Source organism: Salvelinus fontinalis, chromosome 33 (genome assembly GCF_029448725.1).
Source record: "Salvelinus fontinalis isolate EN_2023a chromosome 33, ASM2944872v1, whole genome shotgun sequence".
NCBI classification, from domain to species: domain Eukaryota; kingdom Metazoa; phylum Chordata; class Actinopteri; order Salmoniformes; family Salmonidae; genus Salvelinus; species Salvelinus fontinalis.
In genome coordinates this window covers 24,028,241-24,051,226 of record NC_074697.1, presented here as the reverse complement: position 1 = coordinate 24,051,226, position 22,986 = coordinate 24,028,241, and the positions used below count along the sequence as shown (strand labels likewise).

General features: G+C 43.5%; 1 protein-coding gene across 7 annotated transcripts; it reads right to left on the bottom strand.

Annotated features, from left to right (window-relative positions):
- Positions 1 to 1,041: 1,041 nt before the first annotated feature.
- Positions 1,042 to 20,991, bottom strand: LOC129831856 (vascular endothelial zinc finger 1-like). 7 transcript variants are annotated; one of them, XM_055895363.1, is made up of 9 exons: positions 20,887 to 20,991; positions 18,153 to 18,212; positions 9,651 to 10,447; positions 8,612 to 8,707; positions 7,462 to 7,531; positions 6,893 to 7,058; positions 5,535 to 5,579; positions 5,056 to 5,124; positions 1,042 to 4,860 (listed from the first exon to the last, which is right to left on the bottom strand). In XM_055895363.1, exons 1-9 carry the CDS (start codon positions 20,917 to 20,919, stop codon positions 4,538 to 4,540), a joined length of 1,659 nt encoding a protein of 552 aa, XP_055751338.1. In that variant the 5' UTR covers positions 20,920 to 20,991; the 3' UTR covers positions 1,042 to 4,537. The 7 variants fall into 7 exon arrangements, with proteins under 7 accessions (XP_055751338.1, XP_055751341.1, XP_055751342.1 ...); XM_055895366.1 differs by lacking the exon at positions 5,056 to 5,124; XM_055895367.1 differs by lacking the exon at positions 8,612 to 8,707.
- Positions 20,992 to 22,986: the final 1,995 nt, after the last annotated feature.

Here is a 22,986-nt window from a genome sequence, read left to right as displayed (position 1 = left end):
AAACAAGTGACCTAACGTTCAATCGAAACTGAATGTCTCAATGCCTGCCTGCAGTGACCATGAACTCACTATCGGAGCGAACCATTTTCGTGAACAGGTGTATCTAATAAACTGTCCAGTGTGTGTGTGTGTGTAAAGTCCCCACTTCATCCTATTCAGTCATGCATCTTTGCCTTTTAAATTACTTGGATCCACACTGACACGAACCTCATCCACATTTACATTTACATTTAAGTCATTTAGCAGACGCTCTTATCCAGAGCGACTTACAAATTGGTGCATTCACCTTATGATATCCAGTGGAACAACCACTTTACAATAGTGCATCTAACTCTTTTAAGGGGGGGTTAGAAGGATTACTTTATCCTATCCTAGGTATTCCTTAAAGAGGTGGGGTTTCAGGTGTCTCCGGAAGGTGGTGATTGACTCCGCTGACCTGGCGTCGTGAGGGAGTTTGTTCCACCATTGGGGTGCCAGAGCAGCGAACAGTTTTGACTGGGCTGAGCGGGAACTGTACTTCCTCAGAGGTAGGGAGGCGAGCAGGCCAGAGGTGGATGAACGCAGTGCCCTTGTTTGGGTGTAGGGCCTGATCAGAGCCTGAAGGTACGGAGGTGCCGTTCCCCTCACAGCTCCGTAGGCAAGCACCATGGTCTTGTAGCGGATGCGAGCTTCAACTGGAAGCCAGTGGAGAGAGCGGAGGAGCGGGGTGACGTGAGAGAACTTGGGAAAGTTGAACACCAGACGGGCTGCAGCGTTCTGGATGAGTTGTAGGGGTTTAATGGCACAGGCAGGGAGCCCAGCCAACAGCGAGTTGCAGTAATCCAGACGGGAGATGACAAGTGCCTGGATTAGGACCTGCGCCGCTTCCTGCGTGAGGCAGGGTCGTACTCATCCCCAGGCTAATGTGCACTGAACCAGATTACATTGACACTAACAGTAGGAGCTAAAGTCTGGGCCGCAAAAAGATGAAGATGTGAGAAAAAAAATTTGATTAGAATACTGTGTGCAGTTCACACAAACAAAACAAACTGAGACACCCCATCCAAATTTCCAAGTTTAATTGATAAAAATTTAAATGAGTGAAAAGAAAAAAAAACACCCACACACAGCATGGTTTGGCACAATACACCCCAAATCCTCTCAATACGCAGAGTCACAGAGGCACTTATCATTACACCATACTCCAATAGCACGCCAACTGTGAGCCTGGCAGTGTAGACACCTGAGGGGTGGGAATGGGGGGGATGAGATAAAGAAAGGATACCTTTTAGGAGGTGTTGGGTGTGCCAAATGTTAACTCTGTCCTCCCTACACTGAGACTCAGCATGGACGGTCCACAATCATGTTTTATAGTACTTTTATTTAGACAACCCAAATAAAAGGCACATAAAAACATTGCGCATATGTTTACAATTATTCTTGACAAATATGTAAAAAAAAAAAAAAAAAAAAAAAAAGTAGGAATGTTTACCTTTATGCTAATTAGAAAGCCTAGTCTTCGTATATACAAAATTACCGTTGTTAATGTTCTAATACAAAAAGATTTATAAAAAGGTTTTTTTTTTTCCTTGCATGTGTCTATCATAACTAACATGTCCTCTGAACTAAATGGTTTTGTACAAAGATATACATTCATCAGCCTTCACAGGGCTCCAAGAACTTCCAAATCATAAAGAAAATTGAGAAAGATCAGACCAACTTAACTCTTCCAAAAAATCAAAGTTAAGCCCAAAACCATCATTGCGTTTAAAAAATGTAGTGTCATCGTAAACAAATTAAAAGCATTTGGTTAAAAAGAAACTGATGGTGCATAAGAGTAATGGCCCTTTATTAAAAACATTATTACAGAACATGTTGTCAAAATGTTTATAACGGTTTAGAATGTTGCTTACAAAACACTTAATTCAATGTAAACCATACTCCCCGCCCTCAAAAATGACAACATATCAATTTGGTTGAGGGGGCTGTCTAGCTCTGAGCCATCTGAACAGTTAAGGCTTCCTTCACAAAACAAGTCCATCACCATAGATATTATGGCATCTGTGAGAGCAGAGGCAGCGCCATTGAATTCTGAAATAGTACACCTTCTTCTACTTCTATGAGTTGGCAAACAAACTAAAAGGGTGCATACTGCCACCTGGAGTGTTTTGTTAGAACATGTATTAAGCCAAGGTAGGCAATTTACTGACACCTGCAGTTATGGAATGTTTCCTCATGAGTATAATTCATTGGTTGATCCCACCTGATGACCTGGATAGAATTTGATCCTTCCTTAACCCTATAGGAAGTCCCACCCAGTTGACTTCTTCAAAAAGTCCTCAATGGCGCTGCCCATGCTAAAACAGGCTTTTGGGCACTAGTGTTGTCGAAGTCTCTGTCCATCACATCTAGAAGAGGAAGCAGAGGTGTGAAATAGTCTTGTTGTAAAGCAGTTCAGACACACTAGTTACGGCCACTGCGGAAGGCCAAATGACAAACATACACGTACTTCAAAACTATTCTGTTTTTAGTGTTTTCTTTTAAAAAGTTGTCAAGTCTAATGACTATTTTTTTTACTCAACCCAAACTTGGACGAGCTCAGACGTCTACATGCAACATCGATGCGAGATCGATGGAAAGGGAATCCAATGCCAACAAGACCACAACTCCATACCAGATTAGAGTAATTCTCTTGGGGCACTGTGTTGGCATGCATGCAATACTAGCAAAGGCCTCATACATCTTGCCTTTCCCAAGACAGAGACACAGGGAAGGCGATGCCACTGACGAGGGCAGAAGTCTCTGAAGAACGTCCACGAGTTTGACATACAGCCTGATTTTGGGGCAATGGCTCACATCGGTGCCGTGCCGGCTACACGTGTTTCAAAGAGTTCCTGCCAGTTGAGAGGCCTGTGTACTGAACGTAGGCCTAGGCAACGCCAGTAGGCACTGGGCTGGGGAAGGCAGCAGCCCTGTGACCCCTGACCCATAATCTTTGACCATTCTAGAACACATGTAGTTGACACAGCCTCTCATCTCTGCTTCCATTCTCTTTCCGGGCACCGTGGGCCCCAGATGGCAGTTTTGGTTCTACAGTAATATAATAAAAGGACCTCAGGAGACAGAAAAACCTCAAACTAACCTGGGAAGTAAACTATGGAAAAGTAGTCCAATGGACAGTCATATTGACATTGATAAAGTAATTACAGCCCTGACCTGTGTTGAAGGATATCTACTTTTATTACATTTTTTGAAAGGCAAAGACAAAATAAAATAATTGTTGTAATATTTACAAAGAATGGGTATAAGGTTGCGTGTTGACCTTAAATTGATCCTTTTACTCTCATCAAAAGACTGGGCTACTCTCAGCACAGTTCCTGAGTAGAAGTTCATACTTATAAGATCCTAAACCTGCAATAAAAAACTAAAAAAGAGAGGGGGATTAAATGGCCCTACCAAAACCTCTCCCAACATAACTATTTTCACAAAAAGTTTTAAAAGGTGAACTTTGGGACTGTTTTTTCAGCATAGTGTCTACTGCGCCACTAGGTGGCTCTGATAGCCTCTACATTAACGAGGCTCACAGTCAACACTACTCATTTTGATTCTTAATAATACTGCTGTTTTCAGGACAATAACTCGGGGATATGCTTTCAGTGCGAGACATTTCCTCCTTGTGTTCCTGTAACATTACCACTGTAATGTCCTCCGGCTACTTTATCAAGTCATCTAAAAATACACCTGACAACTATTCCAAAAACAAAACTAACAAACACCATGTATAGGTTTACAGTAACCAGCAGTGAGAATGTGACCATTTTCCATTGATGGCATCAGGACCTGGGAGAGCTCACCTTATACAGTCAAAGGCATTGACCTAAGATTGAACTGTTGAGCCTTTGATATTTTTCTCTCCAGAAAAATCACCATCCTGCAAAATGGTAGCCTTTGTCCCTTTTGCTGTTCTTAACTCCTTACAAAGCATACAACTATTAAATACTGATTAGCAGGCTATAATAATAATAATAAAAAAAGGAAAACTAATATAAAAACTATCTGCTCTGTAAGAGAGCATTTAAAAACATTAATACCAGCAATACATTTGTTACAGTTTCATTCCAATGCCAAATGTGCAGGTATGTTCTGACGCAAGAGGCGAGGCATAACTCGTTGTTTGTTTACGTCAGGCATCCACTTGGAGCATCATTCCAAAGCTCCATTCCTCCTTCCGAGACTTCACATGATTTCCAGGACTGTTCTCCTACCGGCAGTTAAAAGGTAATAAAATGCACCAGCATCTACAGGGGCTGGCCAGTCCACCTCTCATCATGCTGCATTCACAGCTGCTCCCACTGCAGCCAGACGGACAGACAGACGGGTACAGCGTCCAGCTAGCCCACCATACTACACCTCTGCTCTACTACAAGATCATCTATAGTACTCCTGGTAAGGAGGAAGGTCTGCTAAAGTAAGGGAGGAGGTGGTGGTTTGGGGGTAGAAGGAGAGAGGTGGGAGGGGTTGATAAAGAGAAGCTAACCAGGGGCCAGGGAAGGGGTTACTACCAGGGAGGGGAGGAAGGCAGGACCTGGGAGAGAAAAGGCATGCTATCCATGGGCCGCATGGCGATGTTAAGCGGCCCGGTTATATTCATGGGCATCCCAGAGGTGATGGCCACAGGGTGGGCTATATTCATGGGCCCAGTGATGGTCACTGGGTGCTGCAGGTTGATTGGAGAGGTGATGTTGACCGTGCTGGTGGTGATGTTCATCTGGGCGGCGATGGTTACCGGGTTGCTGGCGTTGCCACGGTTCATGGCCGAGGTGATGGCGGCAGAGTTGGTGACGGGCGTCACCGAGCCGGAGTTGTGCACGTTGTTAGAGTCTGAGGAAAGACGAGGGAGGGAAGGAGCGAAAGAAAGACAGAATGAGCTGGGTGATCGTTCATTACAAACCATTTAGGATAGCCCCAAGCTCCACAGGGTTAGAGGGGCCGAGGTTTGAGTCACTGCAACGGTCAACACACACATTAAAATGATTAGACATGATAAAACACATGGTAGGATTCTTATGAACCTACCTTGAAAACGAGAGATGTCCATAAGGACTTGGAACGAGTTATTTAAGATCTCTCCTACCGTCAACTCACCTGAGGGGGCAATTCAAAAAGCAGGATCAATGTGCTAGCCAGCTAACTTTCAGCTAATATTCAGAAACACTTTTTTTCATACTATAGTCAACTTGAAATGGTATGGTATAATTAACTCAATGCTGTAAACAACCCATATTCCACTTAAACCTTCCGAGTTGTAATTTAAGGTTGATCAAAGTCATTTGGCTAGCTAACTTATTGATCCTGCTTAATGAAATAAAACCCTGATACCATAACACACAAGCATCTGCAACGACTTGGTTGTAAAACAACTAGAACTACACACGCTAGGCTAGAAGACAGATCTGTAGTGGAAAATGGGCCACTTCAATGCATAAGTAAGTATACAGCTACAAATTTGGAGGGGTTGGGATCGGGATGGGTTTCGGCTTTAGCTACTAGATTACCTTTTCGTAGCCCTGAGTGGTGGTTCCACTGCCAGTCACTTAGCCCTATTCAGAGATACAGACAGATAGGGGTTACATTGATTGACAGGACTGATTGGGACAGGGCATCACTTGGTTCTGCGTGCCAGAAAGGCATAGGGGGACACAGGTCATTGGGTTAGATACACGAAGGGCTAATCATTTGGCCTTCTACCAAGTACTAAAATGTTTAATGCACGTCGTAGCTGGTGAGGACAGAAACAGATAGTTGTATAATGTATGCATATCCATTTTATTGGGTAAAATGATTAGGGTCTGCTGAACAATAGATTTTGCCCGTGCCATTTTAAAGTGATCAATCCTATGAAAAATTTATCAGAGTGATCTTATTCTTCCAAACTGGACTTCAACACCCATAAGTCAGTGGAGGTTTGACAAACCAACAAGAGAGCAGATGTCATAAACCTCCATTTCAACAGCTGACAAACAAGATACCCACAGAGTCTGAAAACAGCATATAGACCCATCAACACTTAAGAGGATATTAAGTGTTTTCTTTGGTCGACTCGCATATCGCATTTGAATGACTTGTATTGCTGCACTAGTTTGCTATGAGCGTCAAATGAATTGAACGTCCAAAGCCCTTTAAATTTAGACCGTCTCCTACCAGATTTCTTGCTACACGCTATCCATTTCTTTCAGCAGAGATACTTGTCATCCCCACCACACATGTAAACAACTGGTAAACCAGACAGGGCTGTGGGATGGCCCCAGCAAACTGACATTATGATATGAATCCCTGAATGAGTGGTAACACAGTCCTTGTCAGTTGTGGACTGTTGTGCAGTACATTTGAATCTCAAAGTCAATTTGTTGTGGTGCTGCACTGAAGGATATGAATGTCCATGAAAATGACTAATATAAAGTTGGCCTATTCCTAATCATTCTTTATCCTGACCCAAATATATTGGAATAAAATACATACAGACATGGGTCACTCTCCACTCCATTTCATGATTCTGAAGAAACTCTCGTATCAAAACAAGAGTATCTACTGGACAAATTCAGGTAGGTCCCCCTTCGTTTCATTCCATTTGCTTCCATTTAAGAAACATTTAGCAACAGAATCGGCAGAATGAATACACCCCTGACAACATGCTTTGTGCCTGCCTATGATGTACAGGACACCACAGAACGACAATGCATGGGGTGCTTTCAGCATAAAGATAGGGACAGAATAAGTACCTAAAGTATTTTTTAAGAAAACAAATATAAGATTCAATACCTAGGTCTGGAGCACCCCAGGCTAGGTGTGGCTGAGGGGAGAGTGGGAAGGATGGAGGGAGTGGAGGAGGAGAGTGGGAGGCTGCCTGGCGTACCTTTATTACAGGGGTTGTTGAAGCTGGCCTGGCCGTGGGTCTTGAGGTGGCTGGTAATGTAGGCGGCGCTCAGCATCTTTCCACAGATGTTGCAGGTCACCTTGCCCTCATGTCGGATCATGTGGGAGCGCAGGCGGTCTTTGGTGGCGAAAGCAGAGGTGCAGGCCTGGGGTGGTATACAGGGACAATGACGGGGATATCAGATGAGATACAATCTGTAAAAGGCTGTATCACAACCGGCCGTGATTGGGAGTCCCACAAGGTGGCACACAATTGGCCCAGCATGGTCCGGGTTTGGCGGTCATTGTAAATAAGAATTTGTTCTTAACTGACTTACCTAGTTAAATAAATAAACAAAAATGTTAAAATTCACTCAATTAGTTTGTGTGTGTGTACACTGCAGACATGTCTGCAACTTGAAGACTCAGGAGAGATGACATATTTTACAATTGGGAGTTAGCGTAATAATCTCATCCTTAATCCAACAAACCAGGAGTGAATGTGCGGAACAGGAAAGTGACCATTAACAGGGAAGGTGGCGTCCCGGAGGAGGATGCCTGGCTCCTTACCGTTACTTGGCATTTGAAGGGTCTCTCTGAGGAATGAACATGCTTCACATGACAGCTTAGATGGTCAGGCCTGCAGGAGGAGAGGACACAGAAGAACACATGCATTTTAAAACCTGGTATAATAGCTAAAACACTGGTACAGTTGAATCAATAACGCCATACACTGACAGTAGCTGGGGCTACTGTGTTGACACGTGATTCAATTAACAAAGTGGGACAACAAAGATTGCAGGCAAATTACAAATTCTCTGTGAACCCACAGTTATACCATAATAGTTCAATTATGTTACATTTACTGTAGATGTTTTATTTATTAAATTAATGTTAGTCTCATGGCATCCATATCTGACCCATGGGACACAGGCTATTGGAGCATCAATCCACTACTACACCCCTCCAAAATGCATTCCTTCCCCCAAAGTAATAATTGATGTTCTTGCAACAAGACCAGAGTTATTCAGTTGAGCCACACCAAAATCCAACTAGAACTTTTCAAAATCAAACTAGAACTCTATTCTACAACATCACAACAACAACAAAAAAAATCATCTGTTCTACAGTATACCCTGGAGCAGACAATTATCTGGCAACCACAGCCGTCCATCTGTCGCTCAGTCCCCCTCCTCTGCCCTCACTAAGCCGCACTAGTGAAATGTAGCTATTGGACAAACGCAGCCAGAGAATTCCCCTCCAACAAAGGAGGAGAGTGTGGCTTGAAAATGTCTCTAAGGAGGTGGTTTCACACTAGCAGGCTTTTCGTGATGGCGAACAGGAGTCCAATCCCATCTCCTCAGGAGTGCAGTGGAGCTGAAAAGCTCATATCTCCCCTCCCACACAACACTTCTTCGTTAAAGAAGAGGGGAATAGCCTCTTTCAGGACTGCCAAGCATGAAAATGCACCTCTAGCCGCATAAGAGTAAAATGTGTTACTTTGCGCCAAGTCACTATGGTTATGATACAATATCCTTCACTTCGCTAGTTGCTAATAATTTAGCTCAAGAACTTCACTGTTCACTGACAACTTAATGATGTCTGAAAGGGTTAGGTTGGGGGGGAAATAACAAAATACTCTCCAATATTGGAAAGAACAAAAGGGGAGGAGCTAAATCAATGATTAGAAATCAGACCAGTCAGTGAGTCAGAACACTACCATTGGCCTTGGGAGCTGCAGGAGCGACACTGGAGACCCATCTCTTCTGGTGCTGTCTGGCCCCTGCAGCCTTCTCCCTGTCCCCTGCCGATATCCCTGAGAGGGGGGACACGAGGGACTACTATGTGACGCACGCAAAGGTCCAGATACTGTTTATATACATGGTGGGGCACTGCTTGCATGTCATGAGCCAGTACTATGGTCTGAACAGAAGCTGCGTGGGGCATCGGTAATCATGGCCAAGCTTCATAAAAGCTACACACAAACAAGATGTGGTCCAGAACAACAATTAAGGACATTGTCTCATAGGGTTACCATATAAATAGGCATTCTGGTATGTGATTTTAGGCATTCAAATTATACTCCACCTTGTTCTTTGATTGAGGAATTTCATTCTAAGTGGAAATTGTACATAACACCTTTTGGCTATGTGCATTAAAGCATCATTGGCATCCCAATGCTAGTATGCAAAGCAATGTTCCTAAATTCCTATCGATTGAGACTGATTAACCAGTCCAATTCAATTACATTCCAACACATGAGGATTTCCAAAATTCATCACACCTTTAAATTATGAGGCTACTGACCACTGAATATCAATTTCAAGTGGAATGTTTATACCCAACCAAGCCTGCCATGGACTTGTATCATCCTCATATTAATCTAGGGCTACATTTGACATTGTTTTATGAGGCTGCACCTGTTGGATACTATCTGCCCTCTTGTAGTCCTTTATGCCTGTCAGTTAGGCTTCTTCTACATAAACGTATCCGATTCTGAATTAAGACGACATTTGAAAAGTTCTAATATGGCCCTCTTGCTTTTTCCCCACAATTAGAAAATATATTTGGGGCCCATTAAAATGGAAGCAGTGAAAAAGAGACAACGGTAAGAAATATGTGAAATTCCAAAGAACCTTACACAAACTCTTTCTCAGAATGCATTATTAACAATTACAGTTCAACATGTACTATGGACAATTAACTTTTTTTTAAGTGGACTAAAGGGAAACTTGAGTAAGTTGAACTGCACCACGCACCTGGAGAAGCCCTTCCCACAGACAGAGCAGATGTAAGGTTTGTGAACGCCCCCGTCGTGTGAGCGCACGTGGTAGGTCATGCGGTCCTTTCTCTTGAAGCGCTGCTGGCAGATGGGGCACTCAAAGGGCTTCTCGTCTGAGTGGGACAGCTTGTGACGGTTCAGGTGGTAGACGTCACGGAAGGCCTTGCCACACATCTCACAGCCGTGGTTCTTCTTCACTGGCTTGGCAGGCTTCTTGGGCTGGCTCTGCTGCTGCTGATGATGGTGCTGCTGTTGATGCTGGTGCTGCTGGGGCACCATGGTGGGAGACATGATGCTGGAGCCCGTGGAGGCCGAGGTGGTTGCCGTGGTGAGGATGCCAGCGATGGTGGAGATGTAAGAGGGCTGGCCGCCGCTGTTCTCGCGCTGTGGCACTGTGGAGATCATGGGCACCATGGTGGGCGCCGTCTGTGTCTTCTTGGGACGAGACACCATCTTGACGCCAGTATGGCAGGACTCGTGCCGTCTGAGATGGTAACTGTCCCGGAAGGCCTTGTTGCAGTAGCCACAGATGAAAGGTGTTTTGGACTTGGGCTCTTTCTTCACCACAACAACGGGACCACCGCCTCCTCCTCCGCCTGTCCCACTGGCCACATTGTCCTTGAGGAGCTCTGCGACGCTGACTGGGGGCTTCTGGTCCAAGAGGATGGGCATCACAGGTTTCTGGTCCACAGGTTCTGGTCCTCCTGACTGGAGGAGAGGCAGCAAGCTGTTCTGGGCCACCTGGTGCTGGTGATGCAGGGCTTCATTGGCCTGCTGGAAGGACAACACAAAGACAGCCATGCAGAAGCACATCAGTACACAGTCTACAGTGTCAGTCAGTCACACCCTCAAAGCTACTACAGCTGCATGTAGCAGAGAGAGAAAGTGAGAGAGACCTGTTTCTGACTGCTCCAGAGAGTTGAAACGGACTGCCTTGTCAGCAGAACTACCGCTGTTTCCAAGATAAGGATGACAGTAAAACAAAACTTCTAATTTTTCAAAGAATTGAGCAGAGTATGACAATTTGATTCACTTTTCTTATTTGATGAGTCAATTTGGTTGTCAGCTTCCATTTACAGATGTTGTTGATGAATTTCATGAACGAAGCTATACTACTCAAAAGCTTTTCTGGTGATATCTAAGGGTATCCTTGTGGGTGACGTTGAGGTTTGAGGCTCAAAAAGAGGTTGCTCAATTTATGCCATTATTCATTTAACTAGGCAAGTCAGTTAAAAACAAATTCTTATTTACAATTGACTTCCTACACCGGCCAAACCCCCGACAACGCTGGGCCAATTGTGCACCGCCCTATGGGACTCCCAATCACAGCCAGGTGTGATACAGCCTGGAATCGAACCAGGGTGTCTGTAGTGACGCCTCTAGCACTGAGATGCAGTGCCTTAGACAGCTGCGCCACTCGGGAGCCCCCCACAAAAATAAAAATTATTCCAAGTCTTCCCCTGTGCCATTCAGGCAGCCAAGTTACTACTACTACAACCCCAGCCCTGTCAGCATGAATGCTGCGTTCTAAGAGGAAGGACAGGCTTTAAAAAGAGGGACATCCATTAATTTACCAGAAATAGAAAGGGAGCCATTTCCAGCCAGGGCATCTGAGCCTCTCAGAAAAAACACAAGTGCAGCCCTGATGAATGTGGTGTGAGAAGAGGGTTAGGAGGACAGAAGAGGGTTAGGAGGACAGAAGAGGGTTAGGAGGACAGAAGAGGGTTAGGAGGAGAGAAGAGGGTTAGGAGGAGAGAAGAGGGTTAGGAGGGGAGAAGAGGGTTAGGAGGAGAGAAGAGGGTTAGGAGGAGAGAAGAGGGTTAGGAGGGGAGAAGAGGGTTAGGAGGAGAGAAGAGGGTTAGGAGGGGAGAAGAGGGTTAGGAGGAGAGAAGAGGGTTAGGAGGGGAGAAGAGGGTTAGGAGGGGAGAAGAGGGTTAGGAGGGGAGAAGAGGGTTAGGAGGGGAGAAGAGGGTTAGGAGGAGAGAAGAGGGTTAGGAGGGGAGAAGAGGGTTAGGAGGAGAGAAGAGGGTTAGGAGGGGAGAAGAGGGTTAGGAGGAGAGAAGAGGGTTAGGAGGGGAGAAGAGGGTTAGGAGGGGAGAAGAGGGTTAGGAGGGGAGAAGAGGGTTAGGAGGGGAGAAGAGGGTTAGGAGGAGAGAAGAGGGTTAGGAGGAGAGAAGAGGGTTATGAGGAGAGAAGAGGGTTAGGAGGAGAGAAGAGGGTTAGGAGGGGAGAAGAGGGTTATGAGGCAGCTGTTCAAGGTGCCATATAACTAATAAGACACAGGAGAGGATTTAAACTCTGAGATTTGAGCTCAGTGGGTGATGTAGTCAGTTATGTCGTGCCAGAATGACATGAACAATATACAGCACACCTGACCAACTACATACATAGAATCGGCAGGTTTGTTTCACTTTGTAGATTTACGCCTCTTGCCCTTTTCACCACATCAAGTTTTATTTATTTTTTTAACAATGAAGACTAAATCTAGCATTGCACACCCAAAATATTCAACTCGAGATCTGCTCAAACGAATCCATCAAAGATACACAAATAACAGGCTGTCTAGACACACACACAGCTCCCTGCCACTCAATAATCTAAATCTGTTGCATGTAAGCTGATCTTTTTTTCCTCCTCTACTGGTACAGCATCTAGCACGGGACAACCTATGTGTTAGCTAACTATACCTAATAAAAAGCATTAGCTGGAGCACCCCCAGAGAACATTAAATAATGTAGTGCTGACTAACAGAGAACATTAAATAATGTAGTGCTGACTAACAGAGAACATTAAATAATGTAGTGCTGACTAACAGAGAACATTAAATAATGTAGTGCTGACTAACAGAGAACATTAAATAATGTAGTGCTGACTAACAGAGAACATTAAATAATGTAGTGCTGACTAACAGAGAACATTAAATAATGTAGTGCTGACTAACAGAGAACATTAAATAATGTAGTGCTGACTAACAGAGAACAAACTAAAATAGAAGAAAATGGTTGCGCACACACACACACACTCCCAGGAATTTATTGGGTAAAATACCAATGTTTCGGCACCACTGTGGGTCATTTGATTAGCTGTTCAGTAGTCTTATGGCTTGGGGGTAGAAGCGGTTAGGAAACCTCTTGGACCTAGACAAGGTGCTCCAGTACCGCTTGCCGTGCGGTAGCAGAGAGAACAGTCTATGGACTAGGGTGGCTGGAGTCTTTGACAATGTTTAGGCCCTTCCTGACACCGACTGGTACAGAGGTCCTGGATGGCAGGAAGCTTGGCCCCAGTGAAGTACTGGGCCGTACGCACTACCCTCTGTAGGGCCTTGTTCGGCCTTCAACCTCAGTTGCCATACCAGGCAGTAATGCCACCAGTCTGAATGCTCTCGATGGTGCAGCTGTAGAACCTTTTGAGGATCTGGGGACCCATGCCAAATCTTTTGGCAAATTTACAATCGCTGGATTTGGTTTTGTCATGCCCTCTTCGACTGTCTTGGTGTGCTTGGACCATGTTGGCTGTTGGTGATGTGGACACCAAGGACCTTGAAGCTCTCAACCTGCTCCACTACAGCCCTGTCGATAAGAATGGGGGCGTGCTCAGTCCTCCTTTTCCTGTAGTCCACAATGATATCCTTAGTCTTGACCATGTTGAGAGAGGTTGTTGTCCTGGCATCTGACCTCTTCCCTATAAGCCGTCTCGTCGTTGTTGGTGATCAGGAACTGTCTCGCACAGTTTTCAAATTCCACAACAGCAGGCTTTCATTCCAATTCACACAACACAATGAAAATGAACAAAATACACACAAAAAGGAAAACATTTTTTTTTTAAATACAAAATTGAAGGATGATTATGAAGACTAAATACACTAAGTAAATGTTTGAGGACAGGGTTTTGTTCTCTCTGGATTCCATTAGAATGACGTGTTATTACATTCACCATCATCATCTGTTGATTATTACAGTATGTGTATTTGTGAATTTGTGTTAATTACATTCTTGTGTTCTTTTGAGATATTTGCCAAACTTGAGAAACCATAGCATTTATATTTTTTGAACTGTTGTGTCATCAGAAAACTTAATGATGGTGTTGGAGTCGTGCCGGGCCGCGCAGTCATGAGTGAACAGGGAGTACAGGAGGGGACAGAGCACGCACCCCCTAGGGGCCCCCGTGTTCAGGATCTGAGTGGCTGAGGTGTTGTTACCTACCCTTACCACCTGGGGAGGCCTATCAGGAAGTCCAGGATCCAGTTGCTGAGGGAGATATTTAGCTTAGTAATGAGCTTGGAGGTCACTATGGTATTGAACGCTGAGCTGTAGTCAATGAATAGCATTCTCACATTGGTATTCCTTTTGTCCAGGTGGGAAAGGCAGTGTGGAGTGCAATGAAGATTGCATCATCTGTGGATCTGTTGGAGCGGTATGCAAATTGGAGTGGGTCTAGGGTTTCTGGGATAATGGTGTTGATGTGAGCCATGACCAGCCTTTCAAAGCACTTCATGGCTACAGACCCGAGTGCTACGGGTAATTCAGGCAGGTTACCTTAGTGTTCTTGGGCACAGGGACTATGGTGGTCTGCTTAAAACATGTTGGTATTACAGACTCAGACAGGGAGAGGTTGAAAATGTCAGTGAAGACAATTGCCAGTTGGTCAGCGCATGCTCGGAGTACACGTCCTGGTAATCCGTCTGGCTCTGCGGCCTAATGAATGTTGACCTGTTTAAAGGTCTTGCTCACATCGGCTACGGAGAGCGTAATCACACAGTGGTCCGGAACAGCTGATGCTCTCATGCATGTTTCAGTGTTACTTGCCTTGAAGCAAAAATAGAAGTAGTTTAGGTCATCTGGTAGGCTCGTGTCACTGGGCAGCTCTCAGCTGTGCTTCACTTTGTAGTCTGTAATAGTTTGCAATCCCTGCCACATCCGACGAACGTCGGAGCCGGTGTAGTACGATTAGATCTTAGTCCTGTATTGATGCTTTGCCCGTTTGATGGTTCGTCGGAGGGCATAGCGGGATTCTTTATAAGCTTCTGGGTTAGAGTCCTGCTCCTTGAAAGCGGCAGATCTACCTTTTAGCTCAGTGTGGATGTCGCCTGTCATCCATGGCTTCTGGTTGGGGTATGTACGTACAGTCACTGTGGGGACGACATTGTCGATGCACTTATTTTATTTTATTTATTTATTTACCGTTATTTTACCAGGTAAGTTGACTGAGAACACGTTCTCATTTGCAGCAACGACCTGGGGAATAGTTACAGGGGAGAGGGGGATGAATGAGCCAATTGTAAACTGGGGATTATTAGGTGACCATGATGGTTTGAGGGCCAGATTGGGAATTTAGCCAGGACACCGGGGTTAACACCCCTACTCTTACGATAAGTGCCATGGGATCTTTAATGACCTCAGAGAGTCAGGACACCCGTTTAACGTCCCATCCGAAAGACGGCACCCTACACAAGGCAGTGTCCCCAATCACTGCCCTGGGGCATTGGGATATTTTTTAGACCAGAGGAAAGAGTGCCTCCTACTGGCCCTCCAACACCACTTCCAGCAGCATCTGGTCTCCCATCCAGGGACTGACCAGGACCAACCCTGCTTAGCTTCAGAAGCAAGCCAGTAGTGGTATGCAGGGTGGTATGCTGCTTACTGATGAAGCCAGTGACTGATGTGGTGTACTCCTCAATAGCATCGGAAGAATCCTGGAACATATTGCAGTCTGTGCTAGCAAAACAGTCCTGTAGCTTAGCATTTGCTTCATCTGACCACTTTTTTATTGACCAAGTCACTGGTGCTTTCTGCTTTATTTTTTGCTTGTAAGCAGGAGTCAGGAGGATATAATTTTGGTCAGATTTGCCAAATGGAGGGCGAGGGAAAGCTTTGTACTCATCTCTGTGTGTGGAGTAAAGGTGGTCTTTCCCTCTGGTTGCACATTTAACGTGCTGAAATGAGATAAAACTGATTTAAGTTGCCCTGCATTAGAGTCCCCAGCCACTAGGAGCACCACCTCTGGATGAGGGTTTTCCTGTTTGCTTATGGCGGAATACAGCTCATTGAATGTGGTCTTAGTGCCAGCATCGGTCTGTGATGGTTTGTAGACAGCTACGAAGAATATAGATGAAAACTCTCTCGGTAGATAGTGTGGTCTACAGTTTATTATGAGATACTCTACCTCAGGCGAGCAAATGCTCGAGACTTCCTTAGATATCGTGCACCAGCTGTTGTATTCATGTCGTTCAGCCACGACTAAGTGAAACATAAGATGTTACAGTTAATGTCCCGTTGGTAGGATATACGTGCTTTTAGTTCATCCAATTTATTATCCAGCGATTGTACGTTGGCCAACAGTACGGATAGCAAGGGCAGACTAGCCACTCGTCGGCGGATTCTTACAAGGCACCCTGATCTCTTTCCGCAATACCTCTTCAGTCTTTCTCCTGCGAATGACGGGGATGAGGGCCTGTTCGGGTGTCTGGAGTAAATCCCTCTTGTCCGACTCATTAAAGAGAAATTCTTAGTCAAGTTTAAGGTGAGTAATAGCTGTTCTGATTTCCAAAAGCTCTTTTTGGTCTTAAGACAGAGTAGCAGCAACATTATGTACAAAATAAGTTAGCATTTTTTTTTTTTTTTAATAAATAGCATGGTTGGTTAAGAGCCCATAAAACAGCAGAAATCCCCTCTGGCGCCATCATTTATTTGATTTGGGGGGTGTAAATACTGTCCAGAATGGTTGCTTTGACCAATTGGACAAGTTCAGGTAGTTTCTCATCTACTTCTTCAACATTTCCTCCAATGTCATGCCTCCTGAACACGGTATCCATCTGCAATGACGAGCAGACCCTTTACTATTCAGTGCCACTTTGAATGGCGATAACAGAACCTACTAATGCTAATTATTTGAAATGAAACTTGTGTTGTGTCTCAGTACGTGTTGTATAAGCAGTATGTTACATCTGCTATAAATATCCCTTTTGGAGCAATTTCACACCACCTTTATGTGGTGCTGTGGGTGCAGGCTGGTTGAGGCGTCAAACTCTCAAACTAATTACACACCCCCGAATCACATTCATCCCACTGGCTTATATAACCTACTACAACCATCAACCATACGTAAATAAAACATTACAACATTTAAATATTTCCTTTAAACACTAAATCAGGAAATGTTTCAATAATCACCTACTAATAATCATACACTACCCAAAATGTTGCTGATTGTCTATTGTTTTGCAGTGGTTGAAAAACATGTACCAGTGTAATGAAAACTGACAAGATTGCAAAACAATTACCCAACACTGGTAGCTAATAGAGCAGTGTACAGAGGACATCTGCAGCTGCTGGCATTGTCCAATTGGTCACGGCAGCCCCCAAAGAATGGGTGGGGGGGCGGGGGGTTTATGAATATTTTTGGTTGGTGCGTGAATAGAGTTTTACATTGTACCCAGCAACCTTACAACGGGCAAACCAAAGACACCACATTTGAAACGACCTTGTTATTTTCCGTAATCACCATAGGGCAGGGTTAAAGAGCTGACCCCTGGGCTTTCAGGTTCAGCCAAGCATCCCAATACGGTCAGCCAGGCAGGCAAGGGATGGGGTCTGAGCTGGGGGAGCCGGGAAAAATCCCAAATTGTGTTCCTTTTTCTTTATGCTCTTTTGTGGAGCCGTAGAGGACACAAATCCAAGCAGTGATGCACTTACGACCCTCAGGGGGGCCTTTGTGACACCAGTCCTGCCTGATTTGGGGATTCTGTTCAGCTGGCGTGCTTTGGGGAATGGGGGAAAAAGAGGGTGAAGTCACAGGGTGTCGAGTCCCCTTTTTATCCTCCGTCTGCACTGTAGTTGGATCCAGACTGGAATTCTTACCACCATTAGCATTTCTTCTAGCTGTGTGTGTGTGTGTCTGAGACAGCAAGGCTCTCAGACTCAGACGCATAGGGAGCTGAAGCCCGCTGTGCCTTCACGCTGCTCTGATGATTTTGATACAAATCCGCTCTGAAGGCTGAGGTCATTCCCAGATAAATAGTGTTGAAACGGAGTGGGGGCGTGGAAAACAAAACAACAAAAACATAAAAGCAGCCTGTTCTGTTAATTCAGTCAGAGATTTGGGGCGGGGCTTTACAATGATGGAGAAGTATCTCATTGACCACAATGCTAATCTGTTTAGATATCAAACACGGCCCCCAAGAACACAGCTTGCCATTTGCTCAGACAAGAAGTGCCTAATTTATTTTATGATCCCAGAAACAGTAATAGTTCAAATATATTGGTATTGCTTGTGTTCTCACAAAACTTGATAAACATACTCAGGCACCAACCTGCATGAGGGAAGCAACAAGATCTGAGTGTTAACCCTGAAACCAGGACTAAGACCTTGACTACATACTTTGTTCTACCTATGTTTTGAGGGCTTGGTTGGGGTCATGTCATGTGCAGAAAAAAAATGTTCACAGGTTACAGGGATTTTACTGTGGAGGACATGAACTTACTCTGATCCCTGTGTAGTAGTCCCTACGTGGATTCCCTGGAACCATGGGACCTACAGAAGACTAATACAAAAGAAAAGGAAAATACTGATCTTGTTAATAAAATGTTAACATTAACAGTAAAACAAAACCCTATTACGTATTGTCTTAGGGGAATCCTAAAATGTAGGTTTGTCCTAAAATAGTGAGAAAAGAAATGAGTCATCTTCATCTGATTCAGGAGGATTACGAGAACACTATTATTGAGAACTGCATAGCTTGACAACCCCCCCCCCCCCCCCCGCACCAAGCATAACTTCCGACGCTTACAGAACAGTAACAAGTGACGCACAGCCTCATTAGATGCTTTATCCAATCCAGCGAATCAAATGGAGCCTCCAAATAACAACTACTTAGTTTCCATTTTCATCCACTGCTCCATCACACCAGCTTCAGGTATTTGTACCTTGTTAGCAACAAAATAAAACCATTATCAAGGGTCCTCGGCTCACGCCAATTAACTGGCAGCAGCTGCACCTCTCCAGCGCTGAGGGAACAGAACTAGGCCTACCACTACAGCTACAATATGATTAGGCGGAGTAGGGAAGAAAAAAAACAACTGGCAAGTGGTTTGAGGACATACATTTTCAACACTGGTGTTCACATTTGACCTGGGATTGGGACACTACGCAGTAGGCCATTTGAGATGTTGTGAATAAGGGTCTTCAAAAAGGTCCAATTCATCTAATAATTTAACTGACACTGCATTTTGTAATGCATCTTAGGTTGCCAGATAGATTGGACAGTAAAAGTTACATACATGTCCACTAGGAGAAATAGCCTGTTCCCCTTAAGCTAATGATCAACATTCCAGGAAAATAAACATAAAAGAGGATGTTTCAAATGTCTAGGCATACATATTCTGGATTCTTAAAATGCAATTCCCCCCAGGTGTGATGGAAAGAGAACCATTTTCAAGATCTAGCTGACACACGTGACTGTTGGTGGTTTAATTCCCAATGGTTATGTAATGTATACAATCAATGAATTTAGTGTCTGGCAAGTTGACTGCTTTCATGTTTTCTTCCTCCAAAGGCACTTTATTTTGGGGGGGGACTGCTACCCTATGTATATTCATTGAACACGGGTGACTTTAATAAATGTTTACATGCTGTTTTACCCATTTCATATGTATATTAGCGGCAGTTAGCCAAGTGGTTAGAGCGTTGGGCCAGTAACCAAAAGGTTGCTGGATCGAATCCCCAAGGTAATGATCTGTCCTTCTGCCCTGAATAGGCCATCACTGTAAATAAGAATTTGTTCTTAACTGACCTGCCTAGTTAAATAAAAATAATCTACTGTATTCTAGTCAGGGCTCCTCCTATATAACTACTGCTGTACACATATTTTCTACTCATATACTGTCCATCATATACATATATTCCACACTGACATAACTCGTCCTGATATTTCTTAATTCAGGGGTATTTGTGTATATTGTTAGGTACTGTTGGAGCTAGAAACACAAGCATTTCGCTGCACCTGCAATAACATCGGCAAAATATGTGTACAGGTTTTTATCAGATGTTTAATGTCTTGTTACAAGCACACATTAGTAAATACTACAACTCCTCTGCATGAACATAGTGCAACAAGAGGATAGGTTTTTACATGGACAACTTTTCACCTAGTGCCAGAGGGTAGGAAAAGCATTTTTGCAACTGATTAAGGTGCAAGTTGTGCATTGCTAAAAATGCTGTAACCATGTCCAGGAATTCTGAATATGTATAGATTGGATGGATATAGGTACTTAATAAAATGGTAAATGGCAAATACCATCCCTATTCCTGTATTTGCAATTTAAATCGCACCAAAGGCAGACAACCAAGGACGCGAATATCCTCCGCAAGCTGCCTAATATAAATCTCAGACATAGGGCAGAGGGGTTACAAATGATCAGTAGTGCAAGAATTAGCTAGCATCTTGGCTGCAGATTACTGCATAGTTTGAATTCTTTCTCCAACCCGCGGTTACATATTTTGGGACGAGGAAAAGGGGGGAAATTTTAGAATCGGAAGTGCGGGGCATTCCCTCCTCGTGCCCAGCATGTATACGAGTGCGATTTGCTGAAAGCAAAACATCATTCAAATCCTATCAAAATGTGTAAACAAAATCACTGACTGCAAAAAAAAAAATATATATGTTTTCATGCCACATTTACTCGCGAGCTAGCATGGCTCGCCGCTGGAGGTGGATTGTTCTCGTTCTTTGAGGCTAACTACAACTAGCTGGCTAGCATCCTAACTAACCAACGCGCGGCCATGATCACTTGCTAGCTTGCTTAGTTTTTCTATTTAGCTAAATGGGGCCCATTCCAATTTATCCGGTATTTATAATAAACATGCATTAGCGGATTTTGATTAAAGTATGTATTAACACCAACAATCTACAAAAACTGGGGGGGGCACCCAGATCGCCCCCCTCCCTTCTCTGTCTCTGTCTCTGTCTCTCTCTCTCGAGCGTCATCCATATACCTCACAGCTGGAAGCCTGGGATTGATGTAGTGAGCTAGCGAGCTAACGTTAGCTCTTTCAGCGGATTGCTCATAGGCTAGCCAATATTAGCTAACGCTACCATTGTTTTGCTTGAATAGTTTTACTAGAAATCCACGTTTAAAATCACCATTAGCAACGGTGCATTAGACATCTAGTAACATTTAGATGTAGTTAATCAAATTTACCACTCTGATGACACTTACCTGGAATAAAAATGTACTCCAGCTCGGTTCCATTGCAACACTTAAAATCTGCAGGAAACCTAGACGGAATCTACAACAAAGCAGCTAAACATGGCAGCTGCTACAACTTCCTGTAACCCTCCGGGCTGAACCATTTCTAGTGGACGTTTATGGGACGTTAGAGATTTCTCAGAAATTAACATATTGTAAATTGGCTTGTATTAAAAATATTGTGGCTGTCAAATGTGTTTCTAATACGTATGTATTGGGAAACGATTGAATGGTATATGACGTGGCGCGTCAATCAACAATAAAATATGTTCGACATGGAACGTGTTCCCCCATTTGTCGTGCTTAACTAGTCCATTAGAGCGCCTTCCAGAGATGGCATAAAAGTACATTTTCAATATGCCATCGTCAAATATGGTTACTGATTGTGCCTGTATTTATCATTACATTATGTTACAACACAAACACTAGGGGAAAAGCAACATGTTGTTTCTATACAGTTTAGCTACTATTTGTCAACCCCTTCAAATAAAATTCTAAGAAATCTTTTCAAGATTTGCTTGGATTGCAAAAAATTGACCTCCAGACACAAATGCTTGCATAACACAATTAGGATGCAACATATGCATAACATTAATTAATTTACAAATGTGCTCAGAACCTACCTTCATCGTCCATTATCTGATAACCACCATGGCCTTGCTCTATGAACTGTAATATTGTAATGATGAATCACTTACATAGACGTATATAATAATCACTTAACCACAGCAGTCACTTCAAATTAAATAGACCTGGCCTGTATTATATAAGACCTGGTCTGTATTATAATAGACCTGGCTTGTATTATAATATACCTGGCTGGTATTATAATAGACCTGACCTGTAGACAAGGCCTGTATTATAATAGACCTTGTCTGTATCATAATAGACCTGGCTTTTATTATAATAGACCTGGCTTGTATTATAATAGATCAGGCCTGTATTATAATACACCTGGTCTGTATTATAAAATACCTGGCCTGTATTATAATAGAACTGGTTTGAATTATAATAGACCTGGCCTGTATTATAATAGACCTGGTCTGTATTATAATAGACCTGGTGGGTATCATAATAGACCTGGCCGGTATTATAATAGACCTGGCCTGTAGACCTGGACTGTATTATAAGAGACCTGGTCTGTATTATAAGAGACCTGGTCTGTATTATAATATACCTGGTCTGTATTATAATAGACCTGGCCTGTATTATAATAGATCAGGCCTGTATTATAATATACCTGCTCTGTATTATAATAGACTTGGCCTGTATTATAATAGACCTGGTCTGTATTATTATAGACCTGGCCTATATAATAATAGACCTGCCTGATGACCTGGCCTGTATTATAAAAAGACCTGGCCTGTATTATAATAGAACTGGTTTGAATTATATTAGACCTGGCCTGTATTATAATAGACCTGGCCTGTATTATAATAGACCTGGCCTGTAGACTTGACCTGTATTATAATAGACCTGTTTTTTATTATAATAGACCTGTAGACCAGGCCTGTATTATAACAGACATGGCCTGTATTATAATAGACCTGGCCTGTAATATAATAGACCTGGCCTGTAATATAATAGACCTGGCAAATATTATAATAGACCTGGCAAATATTATAATAGACCTGGCCTGTATTATAATAGACCTGGCCTGTAGACCTGGCCTGTATTATAATAGATCAGGCTTGTATTATAATAGATCAGGCCTGTATTATAATACACCTGGTGTGTATTATAAAAGACCTGGCCTGTATTATAATAGAACTGATTTGAATTATAATAGACCTGGCCTGTATTATAATAGACCTGGTCTGTATTATAATAGACCTGGTGGGTATTATAATAGACCTGGCCGGTATTATAATAGACCTGGCCTGTAGACCTGGTGTAAAGGCAGTCATTGTTGTTCTCCCCCTTAGACGAGGAGGAGCATGGATAGGACCAAGATGCGGATTGAGGGAAATAAGCCATCTTTTAATGAAAACAGCAAACAAAACACTACAAAACAACAAACGTGACTAACCTTCAACCGTCCATGTGTGGACACAGGAACAAACACCCACA